The sequence below is a fragment of the Mobula hypostoma genome, chromosome 26, assembly GCF_963921235.1.
Source record: "Mobula hypostoma chromosome 26, sMobHyp1.1, whole genome shotgun sequence".
Taxonomy (NCBI): Eukaryota; Metazoa; Chordata; class Chondrichthyes; order Myliobatiformes; family Myliobatidae; genus Mobula; species Mobula hypostoma.
The window spans coordinates 73,104-90,056 of NC_086122.1; the positions used below are offsets into that span (position 1 = coordinate 73,104).

General features: G+C 50.5%; 1 protein-coding gene across 7 annotated transcripts in view; it reads right to left on the minus strand.

Annotated features, from left to right (window-relative positions):
* The window catches only part of LOC134338112 (tubulin polyglutamylase ttll6-like), a 99,386-nt gene that overhangs the window by 68,240 nt on the left and 14,193 nt on the right, over positions 1-16,953 (minus strand). For 6 of the 7 annotated variants that reach the window (XR_010016145.1, XR_010016144.1, XR_010016143.1 and 3 more), the window contains exons 2-4: positions 13,567-13,604; positions 5,319-5,437; positions 2,019-2,149 (exon numbers count right to left, since the gene is read on the minus strand). Coding sequence is in view for 4 of the 7 variants with exons in the window: in XM_063033661.1 (XP_062889731.1) it covers positions 2,019-2,149; positions 5,319-5,437; positions 13,567-13,604 (288 nt within the window). In the remaining 3 variants the exon portion in view is untranslated. Of the gene's footprint in view, positions 1-2,018; positions 2,150-5,318; positions 5,438-13,566; positions 13,608-16,953 lie in introns of all 7 variants that reach the window. The other variant, XM_063033662.1, reaches the window with a different exon arrangement.

The window sequence follows — 16,953 nt, forward strand, 5'->3', positions numbered from 1 at the left end:
AAAGCCCCACCACACCATCCCTTTGCCTAACAAGTCCCACCACCCCATCCCTTTGCCTAACAAGTCCCACCACACCATTCCTTTGCCTAAAACGTCCCACCACGCCATCTCTTTGCCTAACAAGTCCCACCACCCCATCTCTTTGCCTAACAAGTCCCACCATGCCATCTCTTCTCCTAATTTGTTGACTATTGGATGAGCACTTGCCTTTGACACCAGAATTTCTTAAGCAGGTGAGGGATGCAGTCATTATAACAATCATGTGGGTACTTTTGCCTTTGGGCAATGAGGGGAGATTGGTCAGCTATATCTTATACGCTGCATCCACATCACTGGAGAGCTGTATGATACAGATGTGAGAGGGGAGGGGAGGCGGCAGTGGAGGGAGGAGTGGGAGAGAGGACTCAGAGGGGGGAGTGAAAACGGGGATTGGGAGGTGTGTGTTGGAGGGCATGCATGGGGGATTGGGAGTGGGGGAGTGCAAGAGCAGAGTGGCGGGGGAGTGGGGGGAGTATTGGGAGAGAGTGGGTATGAGTGGGAAGAGGAAGCAACAGAGGAAGTGACAGGGAGAGTGGGTACACAGGAGAAGAGACTGCTAATGGTCATTTAATATCTCTTTCCATTAGATGTTAACTTAATGGACCCTTGCAACTTGGGTGTATGTTCAACAAAGATTGCTAAGATGAGATATGTTGAGGTTTTTTTTAAAACGTATCTCAACTTCAGACCAATGTGCATTAATGGAAGAGTTTATAGAAAGTCCATACCAGGCAAAATCCTCCCCACCATTGAGTACACTTAACTGCCACAAGAAAACAGCATCCAACATCCACACCCATGCTCTCAGCTCATTGGACAAAGAGGTCCAAGCAGACTGGGGTCCCACACCATCAGGTTCAGGAACAGTAATTACCCCTCAACCATCAGCACGGATACCTTCACTCACCTCCACCCTCAACTCATTCTACAACCCTATGGACTCTTTTTCAAGAACTCTGCAACTTGGCACAATCCGTCTTCTTTAGCGCATTGGTTGTTTGTCAGTCTTTGTTATTTATAGTCTTCCACAAATTCTATTGTACTTGCAAGAAAACAAATTTCAAGGTCATATCATATATGTACCTTGATAATAAATTTACTTTGAACTTTAACCTTTGATGTAATAGAGATGGGAAAGTGGTGCTAAGTGTCATTGACGCAGTTCAAAGTACATTTATTATCAAAGTAGGTATACGACATCCAATCCTGAGAATTGCCTCCTTACAGGCAGCCACAGAACAACGAAACGTAAAAGAACCCATTAAAAAAGTGAAGACTGCCAGACACCCAATGGGCAGAAACAAAATTAAATCGTGCCAACAATAAAAGTAAGCAAGTAACTTTCAGAACTGAAGTTGACAGAAGTGAGTGCACTGACACGAAGCCAGTCGTCACTGCAGCCAGTCCAGGAGCCTGTTCGTTGCAGGCCACGGCCTCAGTTCAGCGCACTGCTCAGTAAACCTTGCCAAGCAGCGAGCTGAATACCAGCCCGTTCGTCACCTCCTGACCTTTTCAATCTGGCCCAGCACTTAAATCGTCCAAATCTCAGGTCGTTCCTCGCTCTCGGGACCCGGGCTTTGCCGGTTCGATGCACTCTCGGCTCTGTGCCTGAGACCACATATCACTGTATGTTTCGATGTACTGTACATGTGACAAGTTATCTTTTCATAACTTATACACACACACACACACACACTTTATGGTTCTGAGAGACCATACAGATTTTGGTTCACAATGTTGTCGCTTGCTTCTACTGTTTGCATGATTTGTGCTTTTTCCCTTTCTCCGCACATCGGGTGTTGGCCTTTAGTTTTAATTGGGTTCTTTCGGATTTCTTCCTTTGCAACTGCTGACAAGCAAGGAGATCTCAGGGTTGTATAATTTACACATTCTTTGATAATAAATGGACTTTGAAAGTTCGAAACACACACATGCATGAACAGAGCCCCACTCCATTTTGAGGTGGTCTTTAAACTTACTCAGATGGTAAACGCCAGCTTTTTGGGAAGATGTTGTAATCTTCTGGGTATTGCCTTAGCATGCGATTTAAGTTCATGACCAGCAAATCCTTCATACAGATTTCGTTCATCCCAAGAAAGTAATTCATTTTCTGTGTGAGGAAAAGAATTATCAATCCATGCAGACGGTATACTAGTATGACGTGGCATACGTTCAGTGACCATTTTACTAGGTGCTCCTGCTCCTTAATATAAAATATCTCATCAGCCAACCATGTGGCAGAAATTCAATGCATAAAAACATGCAGACATGGTCAAGAAGTTCAGTCATTGTTCAGACCAAACATCAGAATAGAGGGGGAAGAATTTGTGATCTAAGTGACTTTGACCGTGGAATGATTGCCGGTGACAGACAGGGTGGTTTGAGTATGTCAGAAACTGCTGACCTCCTGCGATTTTCATGCACATACCAAGAATCAGTGAAAAGCTTGTCTTGCCTACTGTTCACACAGATCAGTACAATGAGGCAGAACAGGGTAAAATAATCAAAGTACAGAATAAAGTGTAAAACCTACCCAGAAAATGCAGCGCAGGTAAATGACAAAATGCAAGATCATAATGAGGTAGGTATTTAGGAGCATATCTAAATATCAAGGGTGCACAGTACTGTAGTGATTTTATGTATTGCACTGTACTGCTGCCACAAAAAAAATCTAATTTCATGACATGTGTGAGTGATGATAAACCTGATTCTGATACGGGTGTCTATTGCGGACTGAGTGGGAAGTGGGGCAGGGAGAGGGGAATGAATCATGGTTGGGAAAAGGGAAAGGGAGGGGGAGGCACCAGAGAGACATTCTGTAATGATTAATAAACCAATTTTTGGAATCAAGTGACCTTGCCTGGTGTCTCAGGGCTGGGTGTGTCTGCACCCCCCCACCCCTGGCACTCCTTCTCTGCCACCTGTCCCACACCCCTCCTGGGGTGCTCCACCCTCGCCATTCCCAAAATCCTTTGCTCCCACCAGAGTTACAAACTCGCTCTCTGCTCCACGATGACAAATACAGTACTGTGTGCAAAAGTCTTAGGCACATCATAACCATTATGTCATATGACGTGGGCAATCACGGTCTCCTGACCGTGATTGTTCTCAGCAAATGTTATCTACAGAAGTGGTTTGCCATCGCCGCCTTCCGGATATTGTCTTTACCCGATGGTAGGGATGGATTCTCAATATTCCTGGATTTTAGTGCTTTAAAGGGGATAGAGAGGGGGGAAAGGGGAGGAGGGGTGGCATTACTGGTCAGGGATACTATTACAGCTACAGAAAGGGTGTGTAATGTAGCAGGATCCTCTTTTGAGTCAGTATGGGTGGAAGTCAGGAACAGGAAGGGAGCAGTTACTCTATTGGGAGTATTCTATAGGCATCCTGGTATCAGCAGAAATACCGAGGAGCAGATTGGGAGGCAGATTTTGGAAAGGTGCAAAAATAACAGGGTTGTTGTCATGGGTGACTTTAATTTCCATAATATTGATTGGCACCTGAATTAGTTCCAATGGTCTAGACGGGGCAGAGTTTGTTAAGTATGTCCAGCATGGATTCCTGTAAAAATATGTTGACAGGCCGACTAGGGGGAATGCCATACTAGATCTAGTATTAGGTAACGAACCAGGTCAGGTCACAGATCTCTCAGTGGGTGAGCATCTGGAGGACAGTGACCACCGCTCCCTGGCCTTTGACATTATCATGAAAAAGGATAGAATCAGAGAGGACAGGAAAAATTTTAATTGGGAAGGGCAAATTATGAGGCTACAAGGCTAGAACTTGCGGGTGTGAATTGGGATGATGATTTTGCAGGGAAATGTATTATGGACATGTGGTCGATGTTTAGGGATCTCTTGCTGGATGTTAGGGATAAATTTGTCCCGGTGAGGAAGATAAAGAATGGTAGGGTGAAGGAACCATGGGTGACAAGTGAGGTGGAAAATCTAGTCAGGTGGAAGAAGGCAGCATACATGGTCTAGGAAGCAAGGATCAGATGGGTCTATTGAGGAATATAGGGTAGCAAGAAAGGAGCTTAAGAAGGGGCTGAGAAGAGCAAGAAGGGAACATGAGAAGGCTTTGGTGAATAGGGTAAAGGAAAACCCAGGCATTCTTCAATTATGTGAAGAACAAAATGATGACAGGAATGAAGGTAGGACCGATTAGAGATAAAGGTGGGAAGATGTGCCTGGAGGTTGTGGAAGTCAGCGAGGTCCTCAATGAATACTTCTCTTCGGTAATCACCAATGAGAGGGAACTTGATGAAGGTGGGGACAATATGAGTTGCCTCACAGGTAGATAGGGTAGTTAAGAAAGCTTATGGGGTGTTAGCTTTCATAAGTCGAGGGATAGAGTTTAAGAGTTGCGAGGTAATGATGCAGCTCTATAAAACTCTGGTTAGGCCACACTTGGAGTACCGTGTCCAGTTCTGGTCGCCTCACTTTAGGAAGGATGTGGAAGCATTGGAAAGGGTACAGAGGAGATTTAACAGGATGGGGCCTGGTTTATAGAGTATGGATTATGATCAGAGATTAAGGGAGATAAGGCTTTACTCTTTGGAGAGAAGGAGGATGACAGCAGACATGATAGAGGTATACAAGATATTAAGAGGAATAGATAGAGTGGACAGCCAGCGCCTCTTCCCCAGGGCACCACTGCTCAGTACAAGAGGACATGGATTTAAGGTAAGGGGTGTGAAGTTCAAGGGGGGATATTAGAGGAAGGTTTTTATTCAGAGAGTGGTTGGTGTGTGGAATGCACTGCTTGAGTCAGTAGTGAAGGCAGATACACTGGTGAAATTTAAGAGAGTGCTAGACAGGTATATGGAGGAACTTAAGGTGGTGGAGTTATATGGGAGGAAGGGTTTAAGGGTCGGCACGACATTGTGGGCCGAAGGGCCTGTACTGTGCTGTACTATTCTATGTTCTATGGTTAACCCCCCCCCCCTCCTCCCACCAAACCATTGTCAATACTCTTCAGAGATTTTCTGCCTGGTGTAAGTGGTTATATCACCAGGACTTTTGATCTGCACTGGCTGCTCATACGGCCATCCACCAGCTGCCCCCATGGCTTTGCGTGACCCTGATCAGTGGGGGGGTCTAACCAGGTGCTACACCTTGCCCAAGGCTGACATGCAGGCTAGCGGAGGGAAGGAATGCCTTTAACTACAGCATCAACATCATGAAATTTAAAAGCTGAGTGGAGTTTCACAATGGTGCAGGTTCTGGGGGTGGGGGCGGAATGGGAGCTTCTCATTGGCTCTTCCGTGGGTCAATTACCTGGTACCGCTTTAGTGTCATGGCTTTATCCCGTGACACGAAATTGTCCGACCAGTACAATGTCCATTGCTCTTCTTCGCCGACCTCTTTCAACCCAAGGAGTGCGGCTGCACGGCGAACTGCGAAAGAAACAATGCCAGTTCAGTCTGTGATTGTAGACTGGAGACCCATAGATTGCTGCCGTCGCAGGAGGGAGGAAGGAAGGAAGGTCGGGGACTGGAGAATGGAGAAACACCGGAGCAACAAATGCAGGAATGGGGAGGGTCTTCATAAACACGAGGGGCTCTGCAGAAGCTGGAAACCCAGAACAACACATGCAAACTGTCGGAGGAACACAGTAGGTCAGGCAGCATCTAAGGTATTGAATACACAGTCGACGTTTCAAGCCGAGAACCCTTTTCAGTCCTCATGTAGGGTGCAGGTGAATCTGAGAGATTCTTACTCTCCAGACACTATTTTTCAGATTTCCTGCAAACTGCAAACTCACATTTCAAGGACATTTTACAACTCAAGTTCCCTGCTTTTCTTTAATACACAACTTGCATTCTTTTGCACATTGGTTGTTTGGCAATCTGTGTTTACGTGGAGTTTTTATTGTAAATTCTATTGTAGAAAGCACGGCAGCGCCTCTACTTGCTTGAGAGCCTGTGGAGATTCAGCGTGACCTCTAAAACTTTGAGAAACTTCTATAGATGTGTGGTGGAGAGTATATTGACAGGCTGCACCACAGCCTGGTAGGGAAACACCAATGCCCTTGAACGGAAAATCCTACAAAAAGTAGTGGATGCTGCCCAGTCCATCACAGGTAAAGCACATCTATGTGAAACATTGTCACAGGAAATTAGTATCCATCATCCGACTCCCTCCCTCATTGCTGCCAACAGGAAGGAGGTACAGAAGCCTCAGGACCCACACCACCAGGTTCAGGAACAGTTATTACCCCTCAACCATCAAGAAGGAGGTACAGGAGCTTCAGGACCCACACCACCAGGTTCAGGAACAGTTATTACCCCTCAACCATCAAGAAGGAGGTACAGGAGCTTCAGGACTCACACCACCAGGTTCAGGAACAGTTACTACCCCTCAACCATCAGGAAGGTGATACAGGCTCTTGAACCAAAGGGGTTAACTTCACTCGACTTCACTTGCTCCATCACTGAAATGTTCCCACAACTCGTGGATTCACTTTCAAGGACTCTTCATCTCATGTTCTCGATATTTATTGCTTATTTATTGTTTATTGTTTCTTTCTTTTCGGATTTGCACAGCTTGTTGCCTTTTGCACTCTGGCTGACCCCCAAGTTGTCGCGGTCTTTCATTGATTCTGTTAAGGATTGTATTCCATAGATTTATTGAAAATGAATCTCAGGGTTGTAGATGGAAACGCATACCTACTTTGATAATAAATTTTACTTTGACTTCGTCAACACCATGATTGATTAACTAATCACCTACTTAATGTGAACATTTTGAATAGAGTCAGGCAGATTGACAGAATCACATAATTACAATGGTAGCATGTTCCAACTAGCAGAACCCTTTCTGTTGCAGGGTTGACGCATGGCACCCTGAATATACAACTAAACAGAGGTTTAAGTGTCCTGAACTGGGCCTTAAGAGGCAGGGATATATCTTTCACAAAGTGCCGATACTGATCTGATGCCTTCCCCTTATGTAGTTTCAGCTGGGCAGAGTCAGAATGTCCCACACACAATGGTCGGTTTCACCAATCACAAAGTATTAGTGAGTCCTAATGAAGGGTCTCGGCCTGAAACTTACTTTACCTTCTGCAATGAAGGTCCTCCGTCTCTGACGATCTTCATGACTCCCTTCATCGCGTCGGTGGCTTCTCTCCGTTTTCACTACTGTCAGCCATGCAAGCCCCAGGTGGAGACTCAGGAGTATCGTCAGCACTCAGACGTAGAAGGAAGCTTCACTACTGTTTCCGTAACAATTCTGAGCTGAACCCCCGAATCTGGAGGACTGGCGGACCACTCTTAGTTTGACCTCTACCCTTTGACCCGTTCGGCGTGGGCGATCCTACCAAGAGCCAAAGCACAAAGCCCCGACCCCAGCCAGCATAGCTCTCTGGGTCGTTGAGGCATGCAAGCCTTCAAACCACAACAAGGCTGTGGACCTCCCGTAATGTTGGCTCTTTATCCAGCTCTCTAATCTCCTGAGTTGCTCCATTTTGCTTGTGTTACTCTGGATTTCTAGCATTTGTCAGTTGGAAATTAAGCTGCTTCATCATTATGTGCCGTGTCATATGACGTCACCATTATGCACCGTGTCGTATGATGTGGGCAATCACAGTCTTTCCATGACCATGATTGTTCTTGGCAAAGTTTTCTACAGAAGTGGTTTGTCACTGCCGCCTTCTGGGCAGTGTCTTTACAAGACGTGTGACCCCCCCCCCGCCATTATCAATACTCTTCAGAGATTGTCTGCCTGGTATCAGTGGTGGCATAACCTGGACTTGTGATCTGCACCGGCTGCTCATACAGCCATTCACCACCTGCTCCCTTAGCCTCACATAACCCAGATTGGGGGACTAGGCAGGTGGCAGGTACTACACCTTGCCCAAGGGTGACCTGCAGGCTGGCGGAGGGAAGGAGCGCTTCACACCTCCTTTGGTAGAGACGTATCTCCACTCCGCCAGCCAAGGGGTGCACTGGATTTGTTTTTAACACAATCCCGTCCATCATACACTCCATACACAGTGCTGGATTCCAAGTGAACCGTGGGGCGGCCCGGTAGCGTAGCGGTCCACACAAAGCTTTACTGTACCGGCGACCCGGGTTCAATTCCCACCACTGTTGAATAGACTCCTGAAGCTCTTCTATCCCTGAGGTTGAATTATCGTTTTTGGAGCAAATTAACTCTCCTCACAATTAAAAACCAGAAACACACCAGAGATTAAACACAAGAGGTTCAACAGATACTATAAATTCAGAGCAACACACACAATATATTCCATCTTGGCTCCCCCGCTACGAGTTCTCTCCTATTCACCCATCTATCACCTTCCCTGAACACCTCAATCCTCCCCTCTCCTCAGACACTACCAACCCCCTCCCCCACTCCAATCCCAGCTCTCATCTGTGCCGGGTCTTCACAATTCCTTCCAACCTCCCTCTCTGAGGCAGATCGTTCTGTCCTCGGTCCCCCCGCACCCACACCTCAGTGAGTTCCGCACCCACCATGATGCCGAGCTCTTCCTCCGCCATCTCCATCTCCGAGCCTATTTCTTAGGCAAGGACGCCCCACCCCACACCAGTGACCCCTTCTCCCATCGTTAACCCTCCTCCTCCTCCTGGACACCCCACCCTGGTCTTTTGCCTGCTCTGGACCTTTTCATTGCCAACTGCTGATGGGACATCAACCGCCTCGACTTCAACATTCCTCTCCATTTCCAATCTCACTCCTTCTCAACACTCCGCTCTGCACTGCCTCCGCACTAATCCTAACCTCACCATCAAACCCGCAGATTAGGGAGGTGCTGTAGTAGTCTGGTGAACTGACCTCTACCTTGCTGAGCCCCAGCGCCAGCTCTCAGACAGCTCCTCTTACTTACCCCTGGAACAGGACCCCACTAAGGAGCACCAGGCCATTGTCCCCCACACCATCACCAACCATATTGCCTCTGGGGATCTCCAACCCACCTCCACCAACCTTATTTTTCCCTCAACCTGCACCTCCCATTTCTACCTCCTACCCAAGATCCACAAACCTACTTGTCCAGGTAGACCCATCACTCGCTCTTCATCTTTTCAATGACTTCAAGTTCCCTAGCCCTGGTCGTCTCATTTTCACTACGGATGTCCAGTCCCTACACACCTCCAGCCCCCATCAGCTTTAAAGCTCTCTGCTTCTTTCTGGACACCAAACCCAACCTGTTCCCCTCCACCACCACTCTCCTCCCTCTGGCGGAACTGTTCCTCACCCTCAACAAATTCTCCTCTGGCTCCTCCCACTTCCTTCAAACTAAAAGGTGAAGCCACGAGCACTCGCGGGGGTCCCAGCTATGCCTGCTTTTTCATCAGCTACGTGGAACAGTCTATGTTCCAAGCCTACACTGGTATCAGGCCCCAACTCTTCCTACACTACGTCGATAACTGCATTAGTGCTGCTTCCTGCACCAGTGCTGAACTCGTCCACTTCATCAGCTTTGCCTACAACTTCCACGCTGCCCTCAAATTACCTGGTCCATTTCCAACACTTCCCTTCTCTTTCTTGATCTCTCTGTCTCTATCTCTGCAGAAAGTTTATCTACTGATATCTTTTATAAACCTACTCGTTTTCACAGCTACCTGAACTATACCTCTTCCCAGCCTGTCACTTGTAAAAATGACATCCCCTTCTCTCAGTTCCTCTGTCTCTGCCGTATCAGCTCTCAGAATGAGGCTTATCATTCCAGAACGAAGGAGATGTCCTCCTTCTTCAACAAAAGGAGCTTCCCTTCCTCCAACATCAATGCTGCCCTCACCTCTCTTCCATTTCACGAATGTCTGCTCTCACCCCATCCTCATGCCGCCCCTGCAGGGAGAGATTTCCTCTTATCCTCACCTACCACCCCACCAGCCTCCGCGTCCAGCACATAATTCTCCGCAATTTTCGCCATCTCCAACGGGATCCCACCACCAAGCACAGCTTTCCCTTCTCCCCACTTTCCGCTTTCAGTAGGTATCGAATCCTACACGACTTTCTTGTCCATTTGTCCCTCCCCACTGATCTCCCTCCTGGCACTTACTCTTGCAAGCGGAACAAGTGCCACACTTGCCCCCACACTCTCCATCACTACAATTCAGGGCCCAAACAGTCCTTCCAGGTGAGGCGACACTTCACCTGTGAGGCTGTTGGGGTCGACTACCTGTTGCTCCGGGTGTGGCCTCCTGTATATCGGTGAGACCCAATGTGGACTGGGAGACCGCTTCGCCGAGCAATAAACACTCCGTCTGCCTGAAAAAGTGGGATCTCCCGGTGGCTACCAATTTCAATTCTACTTCCCATTTCCATTCAGACATGTCAGTCACGGCCTCCTCTACTGCCACGATGTGGCCACACTCAGGTTGGAGGAGCAACACCTTATATTCCGTCTAGGTAGCCTCCAACCTGATACAATGAACATTGATTTCTCGAACTTCTGCGAATTTCCCGCCCCCCACCACCCTTCCCCTTCACTGTTTCCCATCCCCATTTCTCTCTCTCACCTCATCTCCTTACCTCCCTCAGGTGCTCCTCTCCCTTCCCTTTCTTCCACGGCCTTCTGTCCTCTCCTATCAGATTCCCCCTTCTCCAGCCTATCTCTTTCACCAATCGACATCCCAGCTCTTTACTTCACCCCCACCCCTTCTATCACCATTCACCTGCCACCTTGTACTTCTTCTTCTCCTCCCCCCACCTCTGACTTCTCATCTCATTTCCAGTCCTGATGAAGGCCCTCGGCCCGAAACGTCGACTGTTTTAGTGGTTCCTCTCCGCGGCTCATGGCGCATTGGGCGGTAACCTTGCCGTTTCGTTCACATCTGTCTGTTTTTTACCAGGCCGAGTCGCTAGCTTGACGCTCAACCCAGCACGGATGGAAGGCGTGCAAGGAGCCGGCCGGACTCGAACCACCACTCGGCTCGAAGTCCGGTGCGGTTGCCACCACACCACCGGCCAGCATAGATGCTGCATGACATGCTGAGTTCCTCTAGCATTTAGTGAATGCCGCAGAGATTACTATGGCCAGACTTTGTACTCCTCACGCTGAAATGGCTCCCTTCCCTGGCACTGTGGCAACGTTTTCAGCTGTTTACAGTAAAATCTGTCCTTTATTTATAGAATAACCTTGTTTACTCCTCCGTCGCTCAATGCAACAGCTTCCCCAGTCTCTCTCCCTGCAGCTGAAGCCCTCGAACAAATCTCCTGTGCACCACCTCTGGGGTCTTGGCATTCATCTCCAAGTGCAGGCTCAGGAGAGGAGGCAAGAACTTTGGCGAATGAGGATGATGCAACCTTCCAACCCATCTTCTGGGGCAAATTCTGTGAAATTCTTGCCCCTGTTTCCTTCTCCAGCCGGGGAAGATCTGTCCCAGCTTGTCCCCCTTCCCCCCACCTCCCCCTCCTTCTTATCCTGGCCTCTTCTCGCTTCCTTTCCAGTCCTGACAAAGGGTCTCGGCCGGAAGTGGCAACTCTTTATTTGCCAACATAGGTGCTCCCATCGTTCCCCCGGATGAATCACCCAATTGAGCATGGGGATGGGTTTATTTGTTCAGCCTAAACAGTTGTGAGCCACGGAATACACACTGAGCTCCCTATTCACATGAACACAAAATCTCCCGTTATAACGGGTGCTGCGGTCCCCCACTAACTTTAACACAAGAGATCCTGCTGACGCTGGAAATCCAGAGCAGTGCACACAAAATCCTGGAGGAGCTCAGCAGGTCAGGCAGCATCTGTGGAGAGGATTGAACAGTCGACGTTTTGGGCCGAGGCCCCTTCATCAGGTCTGGAAAGGAAAGTGGGGAGGGGTAAGAAGGTGTGGAGGGGAAAGAGTACAAGCTGGAAGGTGATAGGTGAAGCCAGGTGTGTGTGTGCGTGTGTGTGTGTGTGTGTGTGTGTGTGTGTGTGTTTGTGTGTTTGTGTGTTTGTGTTGGGGGGGGGAAACGGAGGATGAAATAAAGAGCTGGGAGGTGATAGGTGGGAAAGGTAAAGGGCTGAAGAAGGAATCTGATAGGAGAGGCGAGAGGGCCATGGGAGAAAAAGGAAGAGGGAAACCAGGGGAAGATGATAGGCAGGTGAAGTGGAGAAAAGATGCCAGAGTGAAGAATTGAAGAGGTAAGGGGGAGGGGAAAAATTACTGGAAGTTAGAGAAAACTAACTTCAGAGGTGCGGGGGAGATCTGATAGAGATGTGTAAGATTATGAGAGGCATGGAACGTGTAGACAGACAGTATCTTTTTTCCCAGGGTTGAAATGTCTAATACCATAGGGCATGCACTTAAAGTAAGAGTGGGTAGCTTCAAAGGGGATGTGAGGGCAAGTTTATTTTTCCCCACATAGAAGGTGGTGGGTCCCTGGAATGCACTGCCTCGGGTGCTGGTAGAGGCAGAAACGTTTGGGATTTTTTTGGAGATGTTTAGATAGGCCCCTGGCTGCGAGGAAAATAGAGGGATATGGACATTGGGTCGGCAGAGGAGACTGGCTTAGTTGACCATTTCATTGGATCAGCACAACGCTGAGGGCCAAAAGGGCTTTAACAGTCTAAACGAAGCCTACGAACTAGGCCTAAAAGCAACACTTACTCCCCAAATTCAGCCTAACAACTAAGCCTAAGAATACGAATTGGCTCCATAAAGTTAGAGCACCTAGAATAGGATTACTCCCTGTTAACTTAATCCAGACTGGGGACACCTGTGCACCCTGATATGAAAGAGATCACCAGAAACTGCACAAAGTAGGGATGGCCTATCTCTTCTTTGAACTCACGTACTGTTCTATATCCTAAGTTCCAGGTCGATGCTGGAGGCTTCCCAGATGGGATACAAGATGCTTGCTTGTCCTCTATCCTGAAGGTGGCCTCGCCGAGGCTGTAGATCATCAACACCAGGCAATTATCTCCGCAGGTTTTGCGACAGCTCGGTATACACTTGGGTGGAGACACGTCTCTACCAAAGGAGGTGGAAGGCGTTCCTTCCCTTCGCTAGCCTGCAGGTCACCCTTGGGCAAGGTTTAGCAGCACCCCCGCACCCCCCAAGCCTCGAATCAGGGTCAGGTGAAGCCATGGGAACAGGCATGAGCAGCCGGCCTATATCACAAGCTATGCAAACAACAGGAATTCTGCAGATGCTGGAAATTCAAGCAACACACATCAAAGTTGCTGGTGAACGCAGCAGGCCAAGCAGCATCTGTAGGAAGAGGTGCAGTCGGCCTGAAACGTCGACTGCACCTCTTCCTACAGATGCTGCTTGGCCTGCTGCGTTCACCAGCAACTTTGATGTGTGTCACAAGCTATGCGGCCACTGACAGTCTCTGAAGAGTATTGATAACGGCTGGGATTTCACCCATCTTGTTAAGACGCTGCCCAGAAGAAGGCGGTGGCAAACCACTTCTGTAGAGAAACTTGCCAAGGACAGTCATGGCCACGGAAAGACCGTGATCACCCACATCATCCAGGAAGGGCACGTAACGAATGAACAAACAGACATATACAACCAGAAATAGGATGCAGGTTACACGTGGAGTTGAAGGGAACTGCACATACTCACCACTGGATTGCTTGCAGTTGGAAAGATTAATCCATATTCATCTGAAATAAAAGATACAGAGAGACAGACACATCCACAAGAACACTGCCTCAAAGCAGAAAGACAACAGTAGTTACTTAAACCTCATATCTTTCTTCATAAAACATCCCGCATTTTTCCCACTGACAATGGCCAATGGTCTCCATACGATCAGTGTGGATCAGTGGAGTCAGCACGCAGAGCAAATAACTTCAGCTGCCAATCTGAGTATGGACTGTACAGTAAACTCAAAATGCAGCCCCAAACAATGGTTCCGAAGAAGCATGAAGCAGAGCTAAATGGAAAACAAGACAGGGCTGATGTGTATTTGTTACCTGGAAGTCAGTAATGTGGGTGTGAAGAGGGAGGGGTGAAAGTTGCTTGTAGTTGAAAAGAATCACTGTAAGGGCATTAGAACTAAATAAATTGTTCTGTTACCTTTCATCTTTAACATAGGTGCTGTAATGTGAGATCAGAGTCTCTCTCTCTCTCTCCCCCTGCTTCTCCCTCACTCCCTCTCTCCCCGTCTCTCTCCATTTCCCTCTCCCCTCTCTGCCTTTCTCCTTCTCTCCCTCATTCCCTCTCTCTCCCTCTCTTCCACACTCCCACTCCCCCTCTCTTCCCATTCCTATCCCTTTCTCCCTCTCCCTCACTCATTCCCTCTCTTTCTTCCTCTCCCTCTCTCTTCCCCCGCCCCCCCCATTCATATGGGAACATTCTAACACAGACAGGTAATCATCCTCCCACCAAGGTAGAGTAGTGGTCAGCACAGCGCATTACAGTGCCGCTGCCAGCGGCTTCAATTCCCGCCGCTGCCGTAAGGAGATGTACCGTCCCCTCCCCGTGGACGTGCCGGTGTCCCTCCGGTTCCCTCGCACACTCCCAAAGACCTACCACTGGGTAGGTGGGTGGTTCTGTGATGGGGCCAGGGTTAAATGCAGAGGGTCGCAGGGCAGCGCGGCTCAGTGGGGTCGGAACGGCCCACTCCCCACTATCTCGATGAACAGAGAAATAGGGGGTAAACAGGGGCAATTTCTTGCTGCAAGGAGCAATTCTCTCTTAGGCTGGGGGATGGGGAAAGAGGGAGATGGAGGGAAGGAGTGAGAGAGGGAGGGAGGGAGATGGGGAGAGGCAGAGGGAGAGTGAGAGGAAGAGAATCAGATAGAGAGGTGGGGAGGGAGGTAGAAAGAGAGAGGGAGGGAAGGAGGGAGGGAGAGAAAAGGATGGGAGAGGGAGGGTGAGAGGAAGAGGGTGGGAGAGATGGGAGGGGGAGAGGGAAGTCGAAAGGAGGCGGGAGAGAGGGAGGGAGAGAGGGCGAGGGATAATGCGATGGGAGGGAGAGGGATATAAAGCGGGGGGGAGAGGGCGAGGGAATGCGATGGGAGGGAGCCAGACAGAGGGACGGCGAGAGAGGGAGGGAGGGAGGGGGGAGAGAGTGAGCGGGGAGAGGGAGAGGAGAGGGGAGAGAGGGGGTGAGAGAGGTGACGAGTGAGTGAGAAGGAGTGAGGGAGAGAGAGATACTGGGGAGGGGGAGGGGGAGGGGGGAGGGGGGGAGAGGGGGGATGGCGAGGGATAATGTGCATGGAGGGAGAGATGGAGGGAGCGAGAGAGAGGGACGGCGAGGGAGGGAGGGGGAGAAAGAGGGAGGGAGAGGAGAGAGCAAGGGGGAGAGGGCGAGCAGGGGAGGGAAGGGGAGGGCGAGAGAGGGGGTGAGAAGGGGAGGAGGAGATGGGAGTGGAGAGGGGTTGAGAGAAGTGGCGAGCAAGAGGGAGAAGGAGGCACGTAGAGAGGGGGAGAGGGTGGGAGAGAGAGGGGGTGAGAGAGATGGGGTGAGAGATGGGGTGAGAGAGATGGGGTGAGAGAGGGAGAAGGATGGACGGAGAGAGGGAGTGGAGAGGGCGAGGGGTAGGGGAGGGGAGAGAGGGGGTGAGAAAGGGGTAGGGGAGAGGTGAGTGGAGAAGGGGGTGAAAGAGGTGGCGCGTGAGTGGGAGAAGGAGGGAGAGAGGGGGAGAGAGAGGGAGGGCGGGAGAGGGGAGGGGGAGGGGGAGAGGGGGAGATGGGAAAGGATGGAGGGAGAGAGAGGGAGAGTGAGATTCAGAGGAGGGGAGTGGAGGGAGGGAGAGGGATATAAAGAGGGGAAAGGGGGAGGGGGAGGGGGCGAGAGAGGGAGAAGGAGGGATGGATAGAGGGGGAGAGCAAGATAAAGGGGAGTGGAGGGGGAGGGAAAGAGAGAGAGAAAGAGAGAGAGAGAGAGAAAGGGGGGAGAGGGGGGATACAGAGGAGGGGAGGGGGAGGGATATAAAGAGGGGGGTGGGGGGTGAGAGAGGTGGCGAGGGAGAGGGAGAAGGAGGGATGGAGAGTGGGAGAGAGGTAGGGAAGGAGGAAGGTGGGAGAGAGAGGGGGAAGGCAAGCGGGTGAGGGGGAGAGAGGGGGTCAGAGAGGTGGCAAGGGAGAGTGAGAAGGAGGGACGGAGAGAGGAACAGAGGGAGAGGACAGGGAGAGGGAGGGAGAGAGGAAGGGGGAGACGGGGAGTGGTGAGGGGGAGAGAGGGGAAGGGAGAGGGGTAGGGGAGGGGAGAGAGGGGGTTAGAAAGGGGGAGGGGAGAGGGGAGTGGAGAAGGGGGTGAGCGAGGTGGCAAGTGAGTGGGGGAAGGAGGAAGGGAGAGGGGGGAGAGAGATACTAGGGAGGGGAGAGGGAGGGAAAAGAGAGTGAGAGGGAGGGAGAGAAAGGGAGAGGGAGGGAGGAGAATCGGAGAGGGGGAAGGATGAGGGAGGGAGGGGAGAGAGATACAGAGGAGCGGGAGGGAGAGGAAGGGAGGGAGAGGTGGGAGAGGGGGAGGGGGAGAGGAGAGATGGAGGGAGAGGGAGAGAGGGAGGGGAGAGAGTGGGGGGAGAGAGAGGGGGAGCGAGGGGGAGGGGAGAGGTGGCACGTGAGTGGGAGAAGGAGGGAGGGAGAGAGGGGGAGAGTGAGAGGGAGAGAGGGGGAGGGGAGATGGGAAAGGATGGAGGGAGAGAGGGGGAGAGAGAGATACAGAGGAGGGGAAGGGGAGGGAGGGAGAGGGATATAAAGAGGGGAGAGGGGGAGGGGAGAGAGGGGAGGGGAGAGAGGGGAGGGGAGAGAGGGGAGGGGAGAGAGGGGAGGGGAGAAGGGGAGGGGAGAAGGGGAGGGGAGAAGGGGGCGAGTGAGTGGGGGATGGAGAGGGGGAGAGAGCGATACTAGGGAGGGGAGGGGGAGGGAAAAGAGTGACAGCGAGTAAGGGAGGAGAAAGGGAGAGGGAGGGAGGAGAAAGGGAGAGGGGAAAGGATGGAGGGAGAGAAGGGGAGAGAGAGAGATACAGAGGAGGGGTGGGAGGGAGAGGAAGCGAGGGAG